The 27,248-nt window shown below is 44.9% G+C and overlaps 1 protein-coding gene across 2 annotated transcripts in view; it reads right to left on the reverse strand.

Annotated features, from left to right (window-relative positions):
* LOC118943990 (nectin-1-like) overlaps positions 1-27,248 on the reverse strand; it is a 571,645-nt gene that overhangs the window by 32,828 nt on the left and 511,569 nt on the right. The window contains exons 7-9 of one of the 2 annotated variants that reach the window (XM_036961060.1): positions 22,834-22,927; positions 17,492-17,593; positions 2,544-2,719 (exon numbers count right to left, since the gene is read on the reverse strand). In XM_036961060.1, the coding sequence (XP_036816955.1) occupies positions 2,579-2,719; positions 17,492-17,593; positions 22,834-22,927 (337 nt within the window). In that variant the 3' untranslated portion in view covers positions 2,544-2,578. Of the gene's footprint in view, positions 1-2,543; positions 2,720-17,491; positions 17,594-22,833; positions 22,928-27,248 lie in introns of those variants that run through there. The other variant, XM_036961057.1, reaches the window with a different exon arrangement.

Here is a 27,248-nt window from a genome sequence, read left to right on the forward strand (position 1 = left end):
CCTTAATGCAGGTAAAACAAAGTTTACTGTTTGTTATTTTCCAAGTCGCATAGAAATGTATCTGATGATTTGTGCATACCTTGGAAGGTGCCCTCATTGATCATGGCCCTACATATAAATACATGAGTATCTGGAATTACGAAAAGCTATGCTTTCAAAAAGTATTAAGCCGGGTGAAAAAATATATTTGGCCTTAGTGCGATTAGCTCATCAAAAGCATTGAATACATATCAATTCCACGGAACAACAGATAGCCCCCCCCCGCAAAAAAAAAATAATAATCTAGAGGAAGTTTGTTCTGAAGTGTCAGAGAGATATAAGAAAGATCATGATTTTTTTTTTTACATGTATTAACCCCCTATTTTTGTCCCTAATCAGTCTCCGTACTTCCATTCATTTACTCAACTACGACCGCCGGACCTTCAGACGAGTCTTGTGAGAGCTGTGTGCACACGACGAGTCTTGTGAGAGCTGTGGGCACACAACGAGTCTTGTGAGAGCTGTGGGCACACAACTTTATTTTTTGTGAAAAGATCGATTTTCAGGATGTCTCATGGTCTGACAAACACAGCTCTAGCTCTGTCACCTTCGACTGCAGATGTGGAAGTGATCCACAGGTAAATGTGGAAGTGATCCACAGGTAGATGTGGAAGTGATCCACAGGTAAATGTGGAAGTGATCCACAGGCAGATGTGGTGGATTGAGAAGCATCCATTTAAATAACAGATATCTGTCTAGTTTAAATGTACTGATTTTTATGGTGATTTTTGTATCATGCTAATTTGATTTCCTTGGGGGCGCAGACATTGACCTTAAGTGCTTAACTGACTTACTTGTATAAAAAAAGGTGAACTAAAAAATAAAATTAAAACTTGACCTTTGTCTTTCTATGCAACTTCCTGTCCTGACTCTAACACTGACTCAGACAGTCCTGGAGGTGTTTTATTCTCAAATATCAACGACGGCCCATGAACAATCTGGAACAATGTCTACCTCCATCAAACTACCAGGAACACTGTCTATTCCATCAAACTACCAGGAACACTGTCTATTCCATCAAACTACCAGGAACAACATCTACTGTACCTCCATGAAACTACCAGGAACAATGTCTATTCCATGAAACTACCAGGAACAATGTCTATTCCATCAAACTACCAGGAACAACATCTACTGTACCTCCATGAAACTACCAGGAACAATGTCTACTGTACCTCCATGAAACTACCAGGAACAATGTCTATTCCATGAAACTACCAGGAACAACGTCTACTGTACCTCCATGAAACTACCAGGAACAATGTCTATTCCATGAAACTACCAGGAACACTGTCTATTCCATCAAATTACCAGGAATAATGTCTATTCCATCAAACTATCAGGAATAATGTCTATTCCATCAAACTATCAGGAATAATGTCTACCTGCATCAAACCATCTGAAACAATGTCTACCTGCATCAAACTATCGGTAACTCAGTCATGGACGAAACAAAAGCAAAACAAGAAACAAGGGGGAAGAGAAGAGAGGAGCAAGGCAACATAAAGGATGGAGGGATTGGAGAGGAGAGTGAGGGAGGCAGTGGGAGATGGAGGGATGGGAGAGGAGAGTGAGGGAGGCAGTGGGAGATGGAGGGATGGGAGAGGATAGTGAGGGAGGCAGTGGGAGATGGAGGGATGGGAGAGGAGAGTGAGGGAGGCAGTGGGAGATGGAGGGATGGGAGAGGGGAGTGAGGGAGGCAGTGGGAGATGGAGGGATGGGAGAGGAGAGTGAGGGAGGCAGTGGGAGATGGAGGGATGGGAGAGGAGAGTGAGGGAGGCAGTGGGAGATGGAGGGATGGGAGAGGAGAGTGAGGGAAGCAGTGGGAGATGGAGGGATGGGAGAGGAGAGTGAGGGAGGCAGTGGGAGATGGAGGGATGGGAGAGGAGAGTGAGGGAGGCAGTGGGAGAAGGAGGGATGGGAGAGGAGAGTGAGGCAGTGGGAGATGGAGGGATGGGAGAGGAGAGTGAGGGAGGCAGTGGGAGATGGAGGGATGGGAGAGGAGAGTGAGGGAGGCAGTGGGAGATGGAGGGATGGGAGAGGAGAGTGAGGGAGGCAGTGGGAGATGGAGGGATGGGAGAGGAGAGTGAGGGAGGCAGTGGGAGATGGAGGGATGGGAGAGGAGAGTGAGGCAGTGGGAGATGGAGAGATGGGAGAGGAGAGTGAGGGAGGCAGTGGGAGATGGAGGGATGGGAGAGGAGAGTGAGGGAGGCAGTGGGAGATGGAGGGATGGGAGAGGAGAGTGAGGGAGGCAGTGGGAGATAGAGGGATGGGAGAGGAGAGTGAGGGAGGCGGTGGGAGATGAAGGGATGGGAGAGGAGAGTGAGGGAGGCAGTGGGAGATGGAGGGATGGGAGAGGAGAGTGAGGGAAGCAGTGGGAGATGGAGGCATGGGAGAGCAGAGTGAGGGAGGCAGTGGGAGATGGATGGGAGAGGAGAGTGAGGCAGGCAGTGGGAGAAGGAGGGATGGGAGAGGAGAGTGCACCAGTCTGTGTACCTTGAGGCCAGAGTCGGAGGGAAAAGGCCTATAATGGCATGCGCTAGTGTGAGCTAGACTGGATGGTTGCATACTCGACAAGGTCCCCGGCAGTTTGAACTGAGCTTCGTGGGCTGGGAGAGGAGGCCAGAGCCGCAGTATCCAGCTCCGCATACTGGACATCACAGTCCTTGTGGTCAGAGTTCTGGAGACAAGAGAGGCGAGACGAGTGTGAGGAGAGTGAGGAAGGAGAGAGAGGGAGAGAGAGTGACAGAGGTGAGAGGTAGAGAGGTAGATAGATAGATAGATAGATAGATAGAGAGAGAGAGCGCGAGAGAGAGAGAGAGAGAGAGAAAGTGAGAGAGAGCTAGAGAGAGAGAGAGCTAGAGAGAGAGAGCGAGGGTACTATGATAATGAGAGAGAGTTCTAATATAATGAGAGGATTCTAGGATAATGAGAGAGGGTTCTATGATAATGAGAGAGGGTTCTATGATAATGAGCGAGGGTTCTATGATCATGAGAGAGGGTTCTATGATAATGAGAGAGGGTTCTATGATAACGAGCGAGGGTTCTATGATAATGATAACATAGATCAACTAGTTTGTATATTCACTAAAGCTGTTACGATCAGGCCAAATGGATCTAAACAGAGATGACAACGAGGCTAAACACAACAGCATGATACACACAGAGAACACATAAATGATGTGGAGAGGAGACGTGACAGACATGAAGAGGAGACATTAAAACAGAAGACTTACTTATTGACAGACCAAAGGACAGGAAGAGGCAGTACACAAATAAAATGACAGTTAGAGACATCAGACAGAAGACCAAAGGACAGGAAGAGGCAGTACACAAATAAAATGACAGTTAGAGACATCAGACAGAAGACCAAAGGACAGGAAGAGGCAGTACACAAATAAAATGACAGTTAGAGACATCAGACAGAAGACCAAAGGACAGGAAGAGGCAGTACACAAATAAAATGACATGACATTAGACAGAAGACCAAAGACAGAAAGAACCAAACTGATCAGAGACATTAGACAGAAGACCAAAGACAGAAAGAACCAAACTGATCAGAGACATTAGACAGAAGACCAAAGACAGAAAGAACCAAACTGATCCGAGACATCAGACAGAAAACAAATGACAGACACCTAGGGTTTGAAAATTCTAGTAACTTGCATCTGCAATTCCGAGGTTTTCCAGAAATCCCAGTTAGAAGATTTGCAAAATCAGGAGGGAATCAAAAAAAATACAAAATCCTCCAAGTAGGATTTCTGGAAAACCTGGTAATTTTGGCAAAGTTCCCATCCTACAGACAGCATCCTGAAAACACTGTATTAAACACATATAAAGCCAGACTAAAGGCTCTCCTAGACATTAAACATTAGAACAAATAAAACCCAGGTTAAAGACAATCCAAGACATTAAACACACATATAGAAAAATACAGATGCAGAGATGAGACAGGAGACACAGGCGTAAGGAAGTCATAAACAACATTATTTCACATAACAACATGGACGTTTTGATTTCCTTGGCCCACGTTAGCAAGACTAGTAAGTCAAGATGTGTGACTGTGTCTTGTGGGTGTCAAGATATGTTGACTGTGTCTTGTGGGTGTCAAGATGTGTTGACTGTGTCTTGTGGGTGTCAAGATATGTTGACTGTGTCTTGTGGGTGTCAAGATGTGTTGACTGTGTCTTGTGGGTGTAAAGATGTGTTGACTGTATCCTGTGGGTGTCAAGATGTGTTGACTGTATCCTGTGGGTGTCAAGATGTGTGACTGTGTCTTGTGGGTGTCAAGATGTGTTGACTGTGTCTTGTGGGTGTCAAGATGTGTTGACTGTGTCTTGTGGGTGTAAAGATGTGTTGACTGTATCCTGTGGGTGTCAAGATGTGTTGACTGTGTCTTGTGGGTGTCAAATCGAACAACAAATAATACCAAGTGGTAAGACTCTTGTGAATCCAAAGAATTCAAAAAGCCAGAGATGAAGGAATCAGAGGTAAGAAAAATTAGGTGATGAATTACATTGTTCCCCAACATCAGGAAGAGAGCAGAAAAAGACTGAACTCCAAATCTATGACTTCTAGAATGACACAGGGAAGATCTCGATTGTATACTTCTTGCGTCCTCTCTCCTCGTCTTCTTCTCAAAACTCATTGATCCTTCCCACCAAAACCCTTCTCCTACAAAGGGTTTTGAGAAGATGACGAGGAGAGAGGACAATTGAGATGTTCTCCTCTGCTCGCCCAGCGCCATGAGTGGGAGAAACATGCCCCCAGAATCCTACATATTGCATTGTGGTCTATTGTCGATGCTCTTTGGTCAAATCGAGTCACAACATCAATTTAATGTAGTATTGCTTCAATTAAACAGAAAGCCGAAGAATAAGCTGAGGGAACGTGGACTGATTGGAGAAGGTGGTCTTGGTCTGTGTCTCAAATGAAACCCAATTCCGACGTAGTGCACAACTTTTGACCAGGGTCCATAAGCACCTGGTCAACAGAAGTGTACTATATAGCATATAGGGGGCCATTTGGGATGCAACATGGTCTGTCTGTCTGTCTCCAGGGAGAATGGTAATGAGGGAAAGGCGGAGCGGTGTTGGTTGTTGACAAAGAGAGAGAGAGTGGGAGATTGTTGGTTGTTGACGAGGAAAATGCAAAATAGGGAGGTGGGGGTTAAGGTAAATATGCTGCTGTCACCGTGACGCCCAGGGATGAGATTAAAGAGAGCAGGATGAGACCTTCCCAGGCAGAACTGACGTTCATTGGTAAAACCAGGTATTTGATCTGGTTTCCTGCCTCACACAGTCAGTCGGTATCTGTTACCATGTTTACACGTCATGCACTGCCTACCAAAGATTCTTTCTTCCCCTTGTTCTGTTCAGACAGCTCTACCACCTGGTTGTTCTGTTCAGACAGCTCTACCACCTGGTTGTTCTGTTCAGACAGCTCTACCACCTGGCTGTTCTGTTCAGACAGCTCTACCACCTGGCTGTTCTGTTCAGACAGCTCTACCACCTGGTTGTTCTGTTCAGACAGCTCTACCACCTGGTTGTTCTGTTCAGACAGCTCTACCACCTGGCTGTTCTGTTCAGACAGCTCTACCACCTGGTTGTTCTGTTCAGACAGCTCTACCACCTGGTTGTTCTGTTCAGACAGCTCTACCACCTGGTTGTTCTGTTCAGACAGCTCTACCACCTGGTTGTTCTGTTCAGACAGCTCTACCACCTGGCTGTTCTGTTCAGACAGCTCTACCACCTGGCTGTTCTGTTCAGACAGCTCTACCACCTGGTTGTTCTGTTCAGACAGCTCTACCACCTGGTTGTTCTGTTCAGACAGCTCTACCACCTGGTTGTTCTGTTCAGACAGCTCTACCACCTGGTTGTTCTGTTCAGACAGCTCTACCACCTGGCTGTTCTGTTCAGACAGCTCTACCACCTGGTTGTTCTGTTCAGACAGCTCTACCACCTGGTTGTTCTGTTCAGACAGCTCCACCACCTGGCTGTTCCATTCAGACAGCTCTACCCTTTCTGTAGGGCAAAACAAGGACAACTAAAAACAGCAGTGGAACAAGTACAACCCTGGGTACGCCATCATCCAGCCTATTGAGAGCTGCATGACGACCCCTCAGAGACTGAGGACTTAGTCCCCGCAAAGCCTTTTGATTAGGCTCTGACTTTTTCATTAGCAATATCGCTAATAACACTAGGGCCCTTCTCTTTAACAAATGTGTTTTCCTAAATCTCAAGAATGTCATGTTGATGTGAGGTTGTGTCCCTCGTGTTGTGTAAAAGACAGACAGACAGACAGACAGACAGACAGACAGGCAGGCAGGCAGACAGGCAGGCAGGCAGGCAGGCAGGCAGGCAGGCAGGCAGGCAGGCAGACAGACAGACAGACAGACAGACAGACAGACAGACAGACAGACAGACAGACAGACAGACAGACAGACAGACAGACAGACAGACAGGCATCAAGCGTGACTTTCCCAGAGTTTTCTAAACAACATTTCTCCTTCCCCTTCATTATCAGCGAGGAGAACTGGTTATTCACAGGGTGAAGTGATGGTAATTAGGTTATGCTTGACAGATCATTGAAAAAAAGATGAGAGTGGTTTAAAGTGTGGCATCAGTAATTAGTCAGGATGGGGTTAATATTTAATGTTTAGGGGGGGAGTGGAGGTGGGAAATAAGACATGTCCTTCCTCAGATGCAGAATGTGGGAAGACTGATCTTTAAGAATAAATAACTGTGAATAAATGTGAACACATTCTGTGACTGCAGTTTCTGATGCCCGGCAACCTTTTGTCTTTCAGAACGTGACTCACCCGCCTGACACATTCTGGTATTTGATTCCCAAATGACGAACATGAAGAACTGAACTCTGATGAAGGAATATGAGACAGTGGATCTTTCTGCTTTTAGGGACAAATTCACTTGACTAACGTAGACTGTACACTCAGTGAGAGGGCCTGAAGGCAGTTTATACAGGGGAGACGAACCCTGCTTCTCTCTCACTCTCCCTGTGTGAATCCACCCCCTACTACAGAGAAGTACTTCCTCTCCGTGCTAAACTCCCTGGGCTGACGGAGTGGATGGTTTATCGTTCCCCAGCATGGTCAGGTAGACCATGCAGATGCCCTGCAGATGGGCTTTAAACATGTCTCACTGGAGCGGCTCATTTTTTATTTTATTGTATTTAACCTTTATGTAACCTTTATTTAACTAGGCAAGCCAGTTTAAGAACAAATTCATATTTATAATGACGGGCCTACCAAAAGGCCTCCTGCAGGGACGAGGGCTATAGGGATAAATAAAAAAAATTAAATAAAACATATAGAGTGGGGAAAAAACACATGACGACAAGAGAGACAGCACAACACTACATAAAGAGAGACTTAAAGACAACAACACAGCATGGTAGCAACACATGACAACAACATGGCAGCAACACATGACAACAACATGGCAGCAACACATGACAACAACATGGCAGCAACACATGACAACAATATGGCAGCAACACATGACAACAAGAGAGACTTAAAGACAACAACACAGCAAGGCAGCAACACATGACGACAACATGGTAGCAACACATGACAACAAGAGAGACTTAAAGACAACAACATGGCAGAAACACATGACAACAAGAGAGACTTAAAGACAACAACACAGCAAGGCAGCAACACATGACAACAACATGGCAGCAACACATGACAACAACATGGCAGCAACACATGACAACAATATGGCAGCAACACATGACAACAACATGGCAGCAACACATGACAACAAGAGAGACTTAAAGACAACAACACAGCAAGGCAGCAACACATGACAACAACATGGCAGCAACACATGACATCAACATGGCAGCAACACATGACAACAACATGGCAGCAACACATGACAACAACATGGCAGCAACACATGACAACAATATGGCAGCAACACATGACAACAATATGGCAGCAACACATGACAACAACATGGCAGCAACACATGACAACAAGAGAGACTTAAAGACAACAACACAGCAAGGCAGCAACACATGACAACAACATGGCAGCAACACATGACAACAACATGGCAGCAACACATGACAACAATATGGCAGCAACACATGACAACAAGAGAGACTTAAAGACAACAACATGGCAGCAACACATGACAACAACATGGCAGCAACACATGACAACAACATGGCAGCAACACATGACAACAATATGGCAGCAACACATGACAACAAGAGAGACTTAAAGACAACAACACAGCAAGGCAGCAACACATGACGACAACATGGTAGCAACACATGACAACAAGAGAGACTTAAAGACAACAACATGGCAGAAACACATGACAACAAGAGAGACTTAAAGACAACAACACAGCAAGGCAGCAACACATGACAACAACATGGCAGCAACACATGACAACAACATGGCAGCAACACATGACAACAACATGGCAGCAACACATGACAACAATATGGCAGCAACACATGACAACAAGAGAGACTTAAAGACAACAACACAGCAAGGCAGCCACACATGACGACAACATGGTAGCAACACATGACAACAAGAGAGACTTAAAGACAACAACATGGCAGCAACACATGACAACAAGAGAGACTTAAAGACAACAACACAGCAAGGCAGCAACACATGACAACAACATGGCAGCAACACATGACAACAACATGGCAGCAACACATGACAACAAGAGAGACTTAAAGACAACAACATGGCAGCAACACATGACAACAAGAGAGACTTAAAGACAACAACACAGCAAGGCAGCAACACATGACAACAACATGGCAGCAACACATGACCACAATATGGCAGCAACACATGACAACAATATGGCAGCAACACATGACAACAACATGGCAGCAACACATGACAACAACATGGCAGCAACACATGACAACAAGAGAGACTTAAAGACAACAACACAGCAAGGCAGCAACACATGACAACAACATGGCAGCAACACATGACAACAACATGGCAGCAACACATGACAACAACATGGTAGCAACACATGACAACAACATGGCAGCAACACATGACAACAAGAGAGACTTAAAGACAACAACACAGCAAGGCAGCAACACATGACAACAACATGGCAGCAACACATGACAACAACATGGCAGCAACACATGACAACAACATGGCAGCAACACATGACAACAACATGGCAGCAACACATGACAACAATATGGCAGCAACACATGACAACAATATGGCAGCAACACATGACAACAACATGGCAGCAACACATGACAACAAGAGAGACTTAAAGACAACAACACAGCAAGGCAGCAACACATGACAACAACATGGCAGCAACACATGACAACAACATGGCAGCAACACATGACAACAATATGGCAGCAACACATGACAACAAGAGAGACTTAAAGACAACAACATGGCAGCAACACATGACAACAACATGGCAGCAACACATGACAACAAGAGAGACAGCACAATACTACATAAAGAGAGACTTAAAGACAACACAGCAAGGCAGCAACACATGACAACAACATGGTAGCAACACATGACAACAAGAGAGACTTAAAGACAACAACATGGCAGCAACACATGACAACAACATGGTAGCAACACATGATGACAACATGGCAGCAACACATGACAACAACATGGCAGCAACACATGACAACAACATGGTAGCAACACATGATGACAACATGGCAGCAACACATGACAACAACATGGCAGCAACACATGACAACAACATGGCAGCAACACATGACAACAAGAGAGACTTAAAGACAATAACATGGCAGCAACACATGACAACAACATGGCAGCAACACATGACAACAACATGGCAGCAACACATGACAAAAAGAGAGACTTAAAGACAACAACATAGCAAGGCAGCAACACATGACAACAACATGGCAGCAACACATGACGACAACATGGTAGCAACACATGACGACAACATGGCAGCAACACATGACAACAAGAGAGACTTAAAGACAACAACATAGCAAGGCAGCAACACATGACAACAACATGGCAGCAACACATGACAACAACATAGTAGCAACACATGACAACAAGAGAGACTTAAAGACAACAACATAGCAAGGCAGCAACACATGACAACATGGCAGCAACACATCACGACAACATGGTAGCAACACATGACGACAACATGGCAGCAACACATGACAACAAGAGAGACTTAAAGACAACAACATAGCAAGGCAGCAACACATGACAACAACATGGCAGCAACACATGACGACAACATGGTAGCAACACATGACAACAAGAGAGACGTAAAGACAACAACATAGCAAGGCAGCAACACATGACGACAACATGGCAGCAACACATGACAACAACATGGTAGCAACACATGACGACAACATGGCAGCAACACATGACACCAAGAGAGACTTAAAGACAACAACATAGCAAGGCAGCAACACATGACAACAACATGGTAGCAACACATGACGACAACATGGTAGCAACACATGACAACAAGAGAGACTTAAAGACAACAACATAGCAAGGCAGCAACACATGACAACAACATGGCAGCAACACATGACGACAACATGGTAGCAACACATGACGACAACATGGCAGCAACACATGACAACAACATGGTAGCAACACATGACGACAACATGGTAGCAACACATGACAACAACATGGCAGCAACACATGACAACAAGAGAGACTTAAAGACAACAACATAGCACGGCAGCAACACATGACGACAACATGGCAGCAACACATGACAACAAGAGAGACTTAAAGACAACAACATAGCAAGGCACCAACACATGACAAAAACATGGCAGCAACACATGACAACAACATGGCAGCAACACATGACAACAACATGGCAGCAACACATGACGACAACATGGTAGCAACACATGACAACAAGAGAGACTTAAAGACAACAACATAGCAAGGCAGCAACACATGACGACAACATGGTAGCAACACATGACAACAACATGGTAGCAACACAAAACATGGTACAAACATTATTGGTCCAGACAACAGCACAAAGGGCAAGTAGGTAGAGACAACAATACATCACGCAAAGCAGCCACAACTGTCAGTAAGAGGTTCCGTGATTGAGTCTTTGAATGGAGAGATTGAGATAAAACTGTCCAGTTTGAGTGATTGTTGCAGCTCGTTCCAGTTGCTTGCTGCAGCGAACTGAAAAGACGAGTGACCCAAGGATGTGTGTGCTTGGGGGACCTTTAACAGAATGTGACTGGCAGAACGGGTGTTGTATGTGGAGGGTGAGGGCTGCAGTAGATATCTCAGATAGGAGGGAGTGAGGCCTAAGAGGGTTCATGCCGTTTTCTTTCGTATCCACGTGCAGTAGTTAATAACTAGGATTACAAGCAGTGATTTATAACAGATATTACTGGGACCAAACTAGACATTAGATTGTGTGTTGACTACAGTATTTGACCAACGTGGTCAGGTTATGGTGTATATGTGTACCCTGCTGTGTGTTGACGACACTATTTGTTTAATTAGTATTAGTTTCCAGACCTGAGGATTTCCACATTACCAAGCAACTAAATAGAAAGGGATGAAAACTGCTGTGCTCGGTTCTCCCCTCCAGACATGTTGTTTTAATCTGTGTGCGATGTCACTGTATCGTATGGTTCACTGCTACTTTGACAACGCTTTGACACATCAGTTTGAACATCTATAATTCAATCTGTGAGTCATGCTTTTGTGAAAAACTTTTGTGAATAACTTAAAGCCTGGTGACAACACAAACCTCTGGCATAATCTTGTGATCAGGCAGACCAAGCCTAAAAAGCCCTGATGTCAAGCCTGGTGACAACACAAACCTCTGGCATAATCTTGTGATCAGGCAGACCAAGCCTAAAAAGCCCTGCTGTCAAGCCTGGTGACAACACAAACCTCTGGCATAATCTTGTGATCAGGCAGACCAAGCCTAAAAAGCCCTACTGTCAAGCCTGGTGACAACACAAACCTCTGGCATAATCTTGTGATCAGGCAGACCAAGCCTAAAAAGCCCTACTGTCAAGCAGTCCAGGGTGAAAAGAACATGACATTTATATTGAACATCAGACACAGACATTGTTCAACTTTGTGACAAGTTGACAAACCATGAGCCTCACACTGACACACATTTTCTGGGAAGTCTCTGTGTGTGTTAGTGTGTGTGTGTGTGTGTGTGTGTGTGTGTGTGTGTGTGTGATTAGCAGAGCCAAAACACCCCAGCTAGCTTGCAGTCGACATTGACTACAAGGCAAACACTTAGTCAACTGTGAGACTCAATGAGCTATACCCAAATCTAACTGCCTGTAGCTCAGGCCCTGAAACAAGGATATGCATATTCTTGGTACCATTTGAAAGAAAACACTTGGAAGTTTGTGGAAATGTGAACGGAATGTGGTAGAATATAACAAACCGTTTCTTAGTATTTTTTTTGTACCATCATCTTTGAAATGCCAGAGAAGTATTCCAGCCCAGCTGCAATTTAGATTTTGGCCACTAGATGAACATTTTAGACTGATACAAAGAACCATTGCATTCCTGTTAAAACTTTTGTATCAATACTGCCCATATGTACCTAATTTGTTTATTAGTAACTTTTCATGTTGAAAACTGTGCACTCTCCTCAAACAATAGCATGGTGTTCTTTCACTGTAATAGCTACTGTAAATTGGATAGTGCAGTCAGATTAACAAGAATTTAAGCTTTCTGCCAATATCAGATATGTTTATATCCTGTGAAATGTTCTTGTCACTTACAACCTCATGCTAATTGCATTAGCCTACATTAGCTCAACCATCCTGTGGAAGGGACACCAATCCTGAAGAAGGTAACGTTAGAGAGAAAGATATAAGACTCCGGTTTCAGTGATTTTTGCAATTTGTTTGAGTCATTGGCAGCAGAGAACTGGATGGAAAGGCAGCCAAAGGAAGTTTTGGCTTTGGGGATGACCAGTGAATTATGGGTGGGTGTTGCTATGGTGACCAGTGAGCTGAGATAAGGTGGGGCTTTACCTAGAAGAGACTTTGTAGAGCCACCTTTTGCAGAAACTACAACTGCAAGTTTGGCACATGCAGCCACTGGGATTTTTTCGCATTGTTCAAGATAAAACTGCTCCAGCTCCTTCAAGTTGGAAGGATTCCGATTCCCAATTGGATTGAGGTCTGGGCTTTGACTAGGCCATTCCAAGACATTTAAATGTTTCCCATTAAACCACTCGAGCGTAGCTTTAGCTGTATGCTTAGGGTCATTGACCCGCTGGAAGGTGAACCTCCAGGTTTCCCTCAAGAATCCCCTGTATTTAGTGCGGTCCATCATGACCAGTTTCCCAGTACTTGCCGATGAAAAACAAACCCACAGCATGATAATGCCATGCTTCACTGTGTGGATGGTGTTCTCTGTGTGATGAGAGGCATTGGGTTTGTGCCAGACATAGCATTTTTCTTAATGGCCAAAAAGCTCAATGTTAGTCTCATCTGACCAGAGTACCTTCTTCCATATGTTTGGGGAGTCTCCCACATGCCTTTTGGAGAACACCAAACATGTCAGCTTATTTTTTTCTGGATACTCTTCCGTAAAGCCCAGCTCTGTGGAGTGTATGGCTTAAAGTAATCATATGGAAAGACACTCCAATCTCCGCTGTGGAGCTTTGCAGCTCCTTCTGGGTTATCTTTGGTCTCTTTGTTGACTCTCTGATTAATGCGCTCCTTGCCTTGTCCGTGAGTTTTGGTGGGCGGCCCTCTCTTGGCAGGGTTGTTGTGGTGTCATATTCTTTCCATTTTTTTATAATGGATTTAATGGTGCTCTGTGGGATGTTCAAAGTTTCAGATATGTTTTTATAACCCAACCCTGATCTGTACTTCTCCACAACTTTGTCCATGACCTGTTTGGAGAGCTCCTTGGTCTTCATAGTGCCGCTTGCTTGGTGGTGCCCCTTGCTGAGTGGTGTTGCAGACTCTGGGGCCTTTCAAAACAGGTGTATATATACTGAGATCATGTGACACTTAGATTGCACAGGTTTGACATTATTTAACTAATTATGTGACTTCTGAAGGTAATTGGTTGCACCAGATCTTATCTAGGGGCTTCATAGCAAAGGGGGTGAATACATATGCACACACCACTTTTCCATGTATTTATTTGTAAGAATTTTTTTGAAACAGTAATTTTTTTCAATTTCACTTCACCAATTTAGACTATTCTGTGTATGTCCATTACATGAAATCCAAATAAAAATCTATTTATATTACAGGTTGTAATAAAACAAAATAGGAAAAACACCAAGGGGGTGAATACTTACGCAAGGCACTGAAAATGCTGCTGATGGGTTCACAGGAGGTAAATGCTGCTGATGGGTTTACAGGAGGTAAATGCTGCTGATGGATTTACAGGAGGTGAATGCTGCTGATGAGTTTACAGGTGGTAAATGCTGCTGATGGGTTTACAGGAGGTAAATGCTGCTGATGGATTTACAGGAGGTGAATGCTGCTGATGGGTTTACAGGAGGTGAATGCTGCTGATGGGTTTACAGGAGGTAAATGCTGCTGATGGATTTACAGGAGGTGAATGCTGCTGATGGGTTTACAGGAGGTAAATGTTGCTGATGGATTTACAGGAGGTAAATGATGCTGATGGGTTTACAGGAGGTGATGCTGCTGATGGATTTACAGGAGGTACATGCTAGAGGAAGAGGTAGAGAGGTAGAGATAGAGAGGTATAGATAGAGGTAGAGATAGAGGTAGAGAGGTAGAGGTAGAGGTAGAGAGGTAGAGGTGGAGAGGTAAAGGTATAGTTAGAGAGGTAGCAGTAGAGAGATAGAGATAGAGATATATGTAGAGGTAGAGAGGTAGAGATAGAGGTAGAGATAGAGGTAGAGCTAGAGGTAGAGATAGAGGTAGAGGTAGAGGTAGAGGTAGAGATAGAGGTAGTGATAGAGATAGAGGTAGATATATAGACAGAGGTAGAGATAGAGGTAGAGTTAGAGGTAGAGATAGAGGTAGAGATAGAGATATAGATAGAGGTAGAGGTAGAGATAGAGATAGAGGTAGAGATATTTGTTGAGAGGTAGAGGCAGAGAGGTAGATGCAGAGAGGTATAGGCAGAGATAGAAGTAGACACAGAGATAGAGGTATAGATAGAGATAGCGTATAGAGATAATGAGAGGGGTGGAGAGGTAGAGGTCGACATCGATATATATATATATATATATATATATATATATATATATATATATATGTATTTGAGATTTTAGATTTTTCAAATAGCCCCATTGCCTTGATGACAGCTTTGGACACTGTTGGCATTCTCTCAACCAGCTTCACCTGGAATGCTTTTCCAACAGTCTTGAAGGAGTTCCCACGTATGCGTAGCGCTTGTTGGCTGCTTTTCCTTTAGTAGTTGTTTCTTGCAGCAATTTGACCACGAAGGCCTGATTCACGCAGTCTCCTCTGAACAGTTGATGTTGAGATGTTTCTGTTACTTGAACTCTGTGAAGCATTTATTTGGGCTGCAATTTCTGAAGCTGGCAACTCAAATGAACTTCTCCTCTGCAGCAGAGTCTAAGAGGGTCTTCCTTTCCTGTGTCGGTCCTCATGAGATCCAGTTTCATCACAGCACTAGATGGTTTTTGCGACTGGACCTGAAGAAACTTTCAATGTTTTTGAAATGTTCTGCATTGACTGACCTTCATGTCTTAAAGTAATGATGGACTGTTGTTTCTCTGCCTATTTGAGCTGTTGTTGCCATAATATGGACTGGGTCTTTTACCAAATAGGGCTGTCTTCTGTACACCACCCCTACCTTGTCACAACACAACTGATTGGCTCAAACGCATTAGGAAGGAAAGAAATTCCACAAGTTAACTTTGAAGAAGGCACCTGTTAATTAAAAAGCATTGCAGGTGACTAGCTCATGAAGCTGGTTGAGAGAATGCCAAGCGTATGCAAAGCTGTCATCAAGGCACAGGGTCGCAATTAGAAGAATTTCAAATATAAAATATATTTTGATTGTTTGAACACTTTATTTTTAAAACATGATTCAATATGTTATTTAATAGTGTTGATGTCTTCACTATTATTCTACAATGTAGAAAAGACTAAACATAAAGGAAACCCCTTGAATGGTGTTCTAAAACATTTGATTGGTAGAGGTAGAGGTAGAGATGTAGAGGAAGAGGTAGAGAGGTAGAGGTAGAGAGGTAGAGGTAGAGCAGTAGAGGGGTAGAGGTAGAGAGTTAGAAGAAGAGATGTAGAGGTATAGAGGTAGAAAGGTAGAGGGGTAGAGGTAGAGGTAGAGGTAGAGACATAGAGAGGTAGAGGTAGAGCGGTAGAGAGGTAGAGATAGAGGGGTAGGGAGGTAGAGGTAAAGACATAGAGGTAGAGAGGAAGAGGTAGAGGGGTAGAGGTAGAGAGGTAGAGGTATATTGGTTTAGGTGGAGACAGAGAGGTAGAGAGGTAGAGAGGAAGAGGTAGAGAGGTAGAGAGGTAGAGAGGAAGAGGTAGAGAGTTAGAGAGGTAGAGAGGAAGAGGTAGAGAAGTAGAGGTAGAGCAGTAGAGGGGTAGAGGTAGAGGGGTAGAGGAAGAGGTACAGGGGTAGAGGTAGAGAGGAAGAGAGGTAGAGAGGTATAGGTAGAGACATAGAGAGGTAGAGAGGAAGAGGTAGAGTTAGAGGTAGAGCGGTAGAGAGGTAGCAATAGAGGTAGAGAGATAGAAGTAGAGGTAGATGGGTAGAGGTAGAGAGGGAGAGGTAGAGAGGTAGAGATAGATATAGCGATAGAGGTAGTGATATAGGTAAAAGTAGAGAGGAAGAGAGGTAGAGAGGTAGAGGTAGAGGTGGAGGGGTAGAGGTGTATGGGTAGAGAGGTAGAGGTAGAAATGCAGAGGTAGAGGTAGAGAGGTAGAGGTAGAGAGAGAGAGGCAGCCCCCTGGCCTGTACTACACCTGCTCAGAGAGAGGAAGATTTGGGCCAGGTATCCTCCAGTACATTGGCCTAATAGATCCAGATGCTAAGGTAGAAGCTGGCAGTACCCTGAACACCTGGTCTATACAGCTGTTCAACGTGGCTCTGCAGTACCCTGAACACCTGGTCTATACAGCTGTTCAACGTGGCTCTGCAGTACCCTGAACACCTGGTCTATACAGCTGTTCAACGTGGCTCTGCAGTACCCTGAACACCTGGTCTATACAGCTGTTCAACGTGGCTCTGCAGTACCCTGAACACCTGGTCTATACAGCTGTTCAACGTGGCTCTGCAGTACCCTGAACACCTGGCTTATACAGGTGTTCAACATGGCTCTGCAGTACCCTGAACACCTGGCTTATACAGGTGTTCAACATGGCTCTGCAGTACCCTGTACACCTGGTCTATACACCTGTAGACCTCGGTTAAGGCGGCTTTACTCACCGGCTTGTCAGTGAAAGGGGTTGACTCGGAGGGCGCCATATCGTAGTAGGGAGGCTGGAGAGGAAGCTTCTGCATGTCCTCGCCCTTGTCCAGATGAACCACCTACAGGAAACATCACAGCTCAGACTCCAGAGCAGTGCACAGGCAACAGGGTGTCATCTGGGCCGTGACCAGTGTGTTTCGCCACTGTTTTACAGTGCACTATGGAATCACGCTGAAATATGTCACTAACAATTGTATTGTTCAGAAATTGTGTTTTCTTAGAAACATGAAATGTCTTTGTAAAATGTTGATGCAGCTCAGACACCGCACAGCTCCGAGTGGAATGGTGAAAGAATGGAGACAACCTAAATTACGTCACTAGGACAGATCGAGCCAGTGTCAAGCATAGCCATGTTGTTTCACTGCAGATGGTTAGTTAACAAAGCCCTGTTGTTTCACTGCAGATGGTTAGTTAGCAAAGCCAACTGTCTATGGCTCTGTGTGGTATTAAACTGTCTATGGCTCTGTGTGGTATTAAACTGTCTATGGCTCTACCTGGTAATAAACTGTATATGGCTCTGCCTGGTATTAAACTGTCTATGGCTCTGCCTGGTATTAAACTGTCTATGGCTCTGTGTGGTATTAAACTGTCTATGGCTCTGCCTGGTATTAAACTGTCTATGGCTCTGCCTGGTATTAAACTGTCTATGGCTCTGCCTGGTATTAAACTGTCTATGGCTCTGCCTGGTATTAAACTGTCTATGGATCTGCCTGGTATTAAACTGTCTATGGCTCTGCCTGGTATTAAACTGTCTATGGATCTGTGTGGTTTTACAGAGGACAGAGTTTATGAAATGTTTCTTATCTTTCCTCATCACAGTAATATGCTTTCTGCTCAAGACAGGGTTTATGGATGAAGCTGTATGACCTCGTATCCATCATCTAGCAACATTCACATTCATGACTAAATTCTTCTCCATTCTTTAAAGTGATGAGGAAATAGATACATTATATATATAAAAATATGTGGACACCCCTTCAAATTAGTGGATTTTGCTATTTCATCCACACCCGTTGGTTGACAGGTGTATAAAAACAAGCACACAGCCATTCAATCTCCATAGACAAACATTAACAGTAGAATGGCCTTACTGAAGAGATTTCAACGTGGCACCGTCACAGGATGCCTTTCCAACAAGTCAGTTCATCAAATTTATGCCCTGCTAGAGCTTCCCAGGTCAACTGTAAGTTATGTTATTGTGAAGCGGAAACATCTAGGAGCAACAACGACTTGACTGCGAAGTGGTAGACCACACAAGCTCAGAATGGTATAGATCAGTGCTGAAGCACGTAGCGCATACAAATCTTCTGTCCTCGGTTGCAACACTCACCCTGGAAGCAACGTCAGCACCATTCCATGGCCGAGAAGCCGCACACAAGCCTAAGATCACCTTGCGCAATGCCAAGCGTCGGCTAGAGTGGCGTAAAGCTCACTGTCATTGGACTCTGGAGAATTGGAAAAGCGTTCTCTAGAGAAATGAATCACGCTTCAAATCAAATTCTATTGGTCACAAACAAACATTGTATTTAGCAGATGTTATTGTGATTGAAGCGAAATGGTTGTGTTCCTAGCTCCATTTGGCAGTCCGGTGGACTATTCTGGGTTTGGTGGATGCCAGGAGATTCCCAAATGCACAGTGCCAGATCCAGGGAAGGGAAATCTTAATGTTACAGAATAGAATGACATTCTAGATGATTCTCTGCTTCCAAATTTGTTGCAAAAGTTTGGGAAAGGCCGTTTCCTGTTTCAGCATGACAATGCCCCCGTGCACATAGCAAGGTCCATATAGAAATGGTTTGTCTAGATCAGTATGGAAGAAATTAACTTGACTGCACAGAGCCCTGACCTCCACCCCATTGAACGCCTTTGAGATGAAACACTGACTGTGAGCCAGGCCTAATTGCCCAACATCAGTGCCAGACATCATAGCAGGTAGCCTAGTGGTTAGAGCATTATACTAGTACCAAAAGGTTGCTAGATCGAATCCCAGAGCTGACAAGGTAAAATTCTGCCGCTGAACAAGGCAGGAAAACCACTGTTCCTAGGCCGTCATTGTAAGTAAGAATTTGTTCTTATCTGACTTGCCTAGTAAAATAAAAAAATCACTAATATTATTGTGGCTGAATAGAAGCAGGCTTCAATGTTCCAACATCTACTTGAAAGCCTCCCCAAAAGAGTGGAGGCCGTTATAGCAGCACAGAGGTAACCAACTCCATATTAATGCCCATGATTTTATATATTTGACGAGCAGGTGTCCACATACTTCTGTTCATGTAGTGTATATTCTCAGCAGGGACACAAAGTGGAACATGAAAAGGCATAGGGTAGGGAATAGGGTAGGGAATAGGGTATAACTAGGGTTCAGAGTATGGAGTACTGGTTACAACATTGGGGAACAGGGTCCAGAGGGGTTTAGAGTACAGCATAGTGATTAACCCATTGGGGAACAGGGTGAAGCAGGGTTTAGAGTACAGATTACTTGGTTAACCCATTGGGGAACAGGGTGAAGCTGGGTTTAGAGTACAGATTACTGGTTAACCCAGTGGGAAACAGGGTGAATCAAGGTTTAGAGTACAGATTACTGGTTAACCCAGTGGGAAACAGGGTGAAGCAGGGTTTAGAGTACAGATTACCGGTTACACCATTTGGGAAGATGGCAAAGTGGGGTTTAGAGTTGGGAGTACTGGTTACACCATTGGGGAACAGGGTAGAGAGGGTAAAGGGGGATCTAGAGTAAATGTATTGTGCCCCTGCTAGGAACATCCTGGACCCAGGGCCAATTGTGCGCCACCCTATAGGACTCCCAATCACGGTCCGGATGTGATGCAGCCTGGATTTGAGCCACGTAATTCAGTGACGCCTCTGAGAAGCAGTGAGACTGGAACTATCTACCTCCTGTGTCTGCATCTGGGTCTTAGCCTGAGCCGTGATATTTTTTAATACATTTTACCAGATAAGTTGACTGAGAACACGTTCTCATTTACAGCAACAACCTGGGGAATAGTTACAGGGGAGAGGAGGAGGATGAATGAGCCAATTTTAAACTGGGGATTATTAGGTGACCGTGATGGTTTGAGGGCCAGATTGGGAATATATCCCAGACACCGGGGTTAACAGCCCTACTCTTACGACAAGTACCATGGGATCTTTTAATGACCTCAGAGAGTCAAGACACCCGTTTAACGTCCCATCCGAAAGACGACACCCTACACAGGGCAGTGTCCCCAATCACTTTTAGACCAGAGGAAAGAGTGCCTCCTACTTCCCCTCCAACACCACTTCCAGCAGCACCTGGTATCCCATCCAGGGACTGACCAGGACCAACCCTGCTTAGCTTCAGAAACAAGCCAGCAGTGGTATGCAGGGTGGTATGCTGCTGGGATTTGTGTGGTTTGTGTTAAGGGTTTGAATTCAAGTGATGTCATTTTGAATTATTGAATCGTGAAGATGTTATATTATTTTAGCAAATATTAATGGAGAGAGTGGATATCTTTGTCTGGTTCCTCTGTGTAATGTGGACCTTAATGAAGCCATCATTAGCCTTTAGGAGGCCGACATACAGTGTTCCTCCTTTAAAAGTTGCTTCATACTGTGGGACACCTTGCGGGCTGTTGCAGCATTCTATGGCACGTTATCTAATTGTCAGCCGTTTTTCTGTTAATGCAAGTTATTGCTAGTTTGACCGCCAGATGGCTTCTTTGAGAAACATTTATTAAAAGTCTTCCATATTGGCATTACCAGAGAATTTACAACCTTTTTTGTAATAACATAGTATATGGGATTGATTTTAAGATATTTTACTTAATTAATTTGATTAGAATTATGTTGTTTCCGTTAGAATGGAAAATATGGCGCTGTACAACGTGACTGTAGGGAGTAGGCTACAGAATTGGAGGATTCTAAATTGTTTTCCTTCATTAGACAACTTTGTTCCAATATTTCTTTAAATCAGTGATATTTATTCACATAGTAATTCGTTATGAATCCACAACTAAATCAACATCTGCATTTTGAAATAGTATTTTTTATCATTATTTTATTAATGAAATGTGTTTATTTGTTGATTAGGCTACTGTGCAGTCTACAATACAGACTGTAGTAAACATGGGATGTGCCTAATTCCTTACATAAGGGAGAGCAGGTCATGTCTGTACTACAGAATGAGTAGGATGTCCTTGTAAATAATATTTTGTTCTTAACGGCCTAGTTAAATAAAGGTTACAGTAAGAGCATAACATTTCTGCACCCTCATTTTTCTATTGCTTGTCTAACCAATACCCAAACGGAGATTAAGTGAAAATAAAAATCTCATTGATTTATCAATATCAGTCCCCATGCTTGTCTCAGAGCAGCGCGAAACGGTGTTAAAATAGTTGTAGGCTGTTGCTTCTAACTTCAATATACATTTTAAATAAATAAGACCTACACCACTTTTAACAGCACATTACTCAACACCAGTGACCTGACTCTGCCAATAATTACATTTTGAGGATTGGAGGATTCTACATTAATATCTAAGGGGCATTTTCATTAGGATCTGTGAGAATATATGAGAACATCTAAGGGGCTTTTATATAGTTATACATTAATTCATAATAATAATAGTGTCATATGTATTCTATACAACACAACATGAACAGGAAATACAGACTGTCTGGCTTCCTGCTATTCCATTTTGTGCAGACAGTCAGTCAAAAAATTGCAAGACGTTTGATTTAATTGGCATCATATCAGAGTAATCTGCCTTTAAGAAACAGGTTTGTGAAAATGAAAGAAAGTAGAAAGGTAATGACAGAAAAACCCAGACAGACAGACAGACAAACCAAGACAGACAGACAGACAGACAGACAGACAGACAGACAGACAGACAGACAGACAGACAGACAGACAGACAGACAGACAGACAGACAGACAGACAGACAGAACAACCCAGATAGACAGACAGACAGACAGACAGACAGAACAACCCAGACAGAAAGAAAAACCCAGACAGACAGACAGACAGACAGACAGACAGACAGACAAACCAAGACAGACAGACAGACAGACAGACAGACAGACAGAACAACCCAGACAGAAAGAAAAACCCAGACAGACAGACAGACAGACAGACAGACAGACTAACAAGACACATCAAGCGGAGAGGCTGAGGCTTAAGGGTTCCGTCCCAAATGGCACCCTATGCCCTATATAGAGCACTACTTTTGACCAGGGTCCCAGAGCTCATAGTGCACTGTGTAGGAAATAGTGTGCCATTCGCGACACAACCACTTGGTGGGTGGATTGAGGAGGATCTTACCTGGATGTCATCGGATGTCAAGTGGCCCTTCAAATCGCTGCTCTTCTTTTTGGGCGGGGGAGGGGCCGGCTTGTGGGCGGGCGGGAGGTCGGTCCTGTTATCACAGAAGGGAGAGAAGAAGAACATGACACTCTGCACGGTGAGGGATTTTCACTTTCCATTTCTACCAAGGCCCTGCTCCCACCACTAAACCTGTATGACTGCAGTAATGAGAAGCTGTCTGGCTGCACTTGCCTTGGTCTCTCTCTCCCTCTTCCCTCCATCGTTCGGACGGAGTTCTGACAGACATCAACCATCGTGTTCCGACCGACCATGGGGCCAGCAGCAGCAGCCATTTCCTGTTTGTCCACCTTTTCTGCTCTTTTGATTGGCTGACCGCTCTAATGAGACCAGACCCGGCTGTGATTGGCTGATTGGACTCTGAGGACTCTGAGGTGAAGGGTCGGGGGAGGGAGGGCAGTGGGTGGGGGGGTGTGAGGGGGCGGGGAGATGGACCATTATGAGTCAAGTCCTCAGGATGGACAGGCTGTCTATTCCTCTAGTTTCTAGTATCTCTCTAGTCCTCTACATACTGCGCTGCGATAGTTAGTTAGATGTGTCACCCTTCCTGAGCAGTGAGGGAGATATGAAGAAAATGGAATGGTTTTACTCCTCTCCTCCTGTGTTGTCTATCTCTCTGGTACTAAAACGATCTCCCTTTCCCTCTCCCTCTCTTCTCCCTCTTCCCCTTCTTCTTCCTCTTCCTCTTCCTCTTCCTCTCACTCCCTCTCGCTCTTCTTCTTCCACATCCTCTTCTAAAGCCATGGAACCCCAGAGATATTTGTCCTTTGTGTGTCTCAAATGGCACCCTATTCTCAATTTAGTGCACTGCTTTTGACAAGAGCCTTATGGACCCTGTAGATAGGGTTCCATTGGCTACACAGTCTTCCTATTGATCTCCTGCCTAAGATGACTGATATGTCTCTATTGGTAAACCGGTATTAAAATGCTATGATTGCCCAATGTTATTGTTTATAGTCAGTGTTCCTTTCAACCTTTTTCACCCTTTACAGACAAACCTTCCAGATCAAACCAAACTACAGACAAACCTTCCAGATCAAACCAAACTACAGACAAACCTTCCAGATCAAACCAAACTACAGACAAACCATCCAGATCAAACCAAACTACAGACAAACCTTCCAGATCAAACCAAACTACAGACAAACCTTCCAGATCAAACCAAACTACAGACAAACCTTCCAGATCAAACCAAACTACAGACAAACCATCCAGATCAAACCAAACTACAGACAAACCTTCCAGATCAAACCAAACTACAGACAAACCATCCAGAACAAACCAAACTACAGTCAAACCGTCCAGATCAAACCAAACTACAGGCAAACCTTCCAGATCAAACCAAACTACAGACAAACATGTGGACAAGATGATGCAATAGATACAATAAAGCCCTGATGAAGCCTCATCTCAAACACTGTGGGGTACAGTAATTGGAGTCTCATCATTCCCATTTTGTTGAAGTTTTTTCAAATAATAACATGAAACAGAAGAGCAGAGGGAAGCCGAGGAGAGCAGAGGGAAGCAGAGGATAGCAGAGGGAAGCTGAGGATAGCAGAGGGAAGCCGAGGATAGCAGAGGGAAGCAGAGGATAGCAGAGGGAAGCAGAGGATAGCAGAGGGAAGCAGAGGATAGCAGAGGGAAGCAGAGGATAGTAGAGGGAAGCAGAGGATAGCATATGGAAGCAGAAGGAAACAGAAGGAAGCAGAGGAAAGCAGCGGGAAGCAGAGGGAAGCAGATGGAAGCAGAAGAAAGCCGAGAGAAGCAGAGGTAATCGGAGGAAATCAGAAGGAAACAGAAGGAAGCAGAGTAAAGCAGCGGGAAGCAGAGGGAAGCAGCGGTAAGCAGAGGGAAGCAGAGGGAAGAATAAGGAAGCAGAGGGAAGCAAAGGGAAGCAGAGGAAAGCAGAGGAAAACAGCGGGAAGCAGAGGGAAGAATAAGGAAGCAGAGGGAAGCAGAGGGAAGCAGTGGGAAGCAGAGGGAAGAATAAGGAAGCAGAGGGAAGAATAAGGAAGCAGCAGGAAGCAGTGGGAAGCAGAGGGAAGAATAGGGAAGCAGAGGGAAGTATAAGGAAGCAGAGGGAAGAATAAGGAAGCAGAGGGAAGAATAAGGAAGCAGAGGTAATCGGAGGAAAACAGAAGGAAACAGAAGGAAGCAGAGGTAAGCAGAGGAAAGCAGAGGAAAACAGCGGGAAGCAGAGGGAAGAATAAGGAAGCAGAGGGAAGCAGAGGGAAGCAGCGGGAAGCAGAGGGAAGAATAAGGAAGCAGAGGGAAGCAGAGGAAAGCAGCGGGAAGCAGAGGGAAGAATAAGGAAGCAGAGGGAAGCAGAAGGAAGCAGAGGGACGAATAATGAAGCAGAGGGAAGAATAAGAAAGCAGAGGGAAGCAGAAGGAAGCAGAGGGAAGCAGAGGGAAGAATAAGGAAGCAGAGGGAAGAATAAGGAAGCAGGGGGAAGCAGAAGGAAGCAGAGGGAAGCAGAGGATAGCAGAAGGAAGCAGAGGGAAGCAGAAGGAAGCAGAGGGAAGAATAAGTAAGCAGAGGGAAGGAGAGGATAGCAGAAGGAAGCAGAGATAAGCAGGGGAAAGCAGGAGGAAGCAGAGGGAAGCAGAGGGAAGAATAAGGAAGCAGAGGGAAGAATAAGGAAGCAGAGAGAAGCAGAGGATAGCAGAGGGAAGCAGAGGATAGCAGAAGGAAGCAGAGGGAAGCAGAAGGAAGCAGAAGGAAGCAGAGGAAAGCAGAGGGAAGCTATGTGTAATTACTACAGATAACAGATCCCATCCCTCAAACATGTTAGCATTCAGATGTCATCTGCCAACTTCTGACACGTTATCAGCCCTGATATAAGATAATGAATCCTGAGAGAACTGACAGAGAGCTGTGTACCTAGATGTACTTACTCTCCCTCTCCACCCACCCTTTACACACACACACACACACACACACACACACACACACACACACACACACACACACACACACACACACACACACACACACACACACACACACACACACACACACACACACACACACACACACACATCCCCCTCCCTCCCCCACCTGGTCCCTATCCTTATTGAATAACATGACCTTTCTACAAGTCTGTCTCTTTGATGCGCTGGACACTTTGTGCCTGAGTGCCCCTCTTAACTCGTTCTTTCATGCTTGTTATTTCCACTCCGTATCACCTTGTTTCCAGACAGACTCTACGTGCTGTTGATTCATGTGGCACCCTCTCTGCCAACACAAGAGGCACGACACCACACACACACGCACACACAAATGTACACATATGCACACAGGCATGCATGGACGAACACGTGCACTCACTTACACACACACACGCACACGCACACGCACACACACGCACACGCACACACACACACAGCCAACGGTCTCACCCGAGGCACAACACAACCCAGCACATGACGGCGACTCTACTCTGTCTCTGTGTTCACAACACAGCCCAGCTGTTTCATGGAGGTCTCAGAGGAAACAAGGAGCCCTTTCCTCTCTGAGTCAGAGACAGAGTCCGACAGACAGGGTTGTGAACACAATGGTCCGTACATTTAGCCCTTTCCTCTCAGAGTCAGAGACAGAGTCCGACAGACAGGGTTGTGAACACAATGGTCGGTACATTGAGCCCTTTCCTCTCTGAGTCAGAGACAGAGTCCGACAGACAGGGTTGTGAACACAATGGTCGGTACATTGAGCCCTTTCCTCTCTGAGTCAGAGACAGAGTCCGACAGACAGGGTTGTGAACACAATGGTCGGTACATTGAGCCCTTTCCTCTCAGAGTCAGAGACAGAGTCCGACAGACAGGTTTGTGAACACAATGGTCGGTACATTGAGCCCTTTCCTCTCTGAGTCAGAGACAGAGTCCGACAGACAGGGTTGTGAACACAATGGTCGGTACATTGAGCCCTTTCCTCTCAGAGTCAGAGACAGAGTCCGACAGACAGGGTTGTGAACACAATGGTCCGTACATTGAGCCCTTTCCTCTCTGAGTCAGAGACAGAGTCCGACAGACAGGGTTGTGAACACAATGGTCGGTACATTGAGCCCTTTCCTCTCTGAGTCAGAGACAGAGTCCGACAGACAGGGTTGTGAACACAATGGTCCGTACATTGAGCCCTTTCCTCTCTGAGTCAGAGACAGAGTCCGACAGACAGGGTTGTGAACACAATGGTCCGTACATTGAGCCCTTTCCTCTCTGAGTCAGAGACAGAGTCCGACAGACAGGGTTGTGAACACAATGGTCCGTACATTGAGCCCTTTCCTCTCTGAGTCAGAGACAGAGTCCGACAGACAGGGTTGTGAACACAATGGTCGGTACATTGAGCCCTTTCCTCTC

This window comes from Oncorhynchus mykiss, chromosome 24 (genome assembly GCF_013265735.2).
Source record: "Oncorhynchus mykiss isolate Arlee chromosome 24, USDA_OmykA_1.1, whole genome shotgun sequence".
NCBI lineage: Eukaryota > Metazoa > Chordata > Actinopteri > Salmoniformes > Salmonidae > Oncorhynchus > Oncorhynchus mykiss.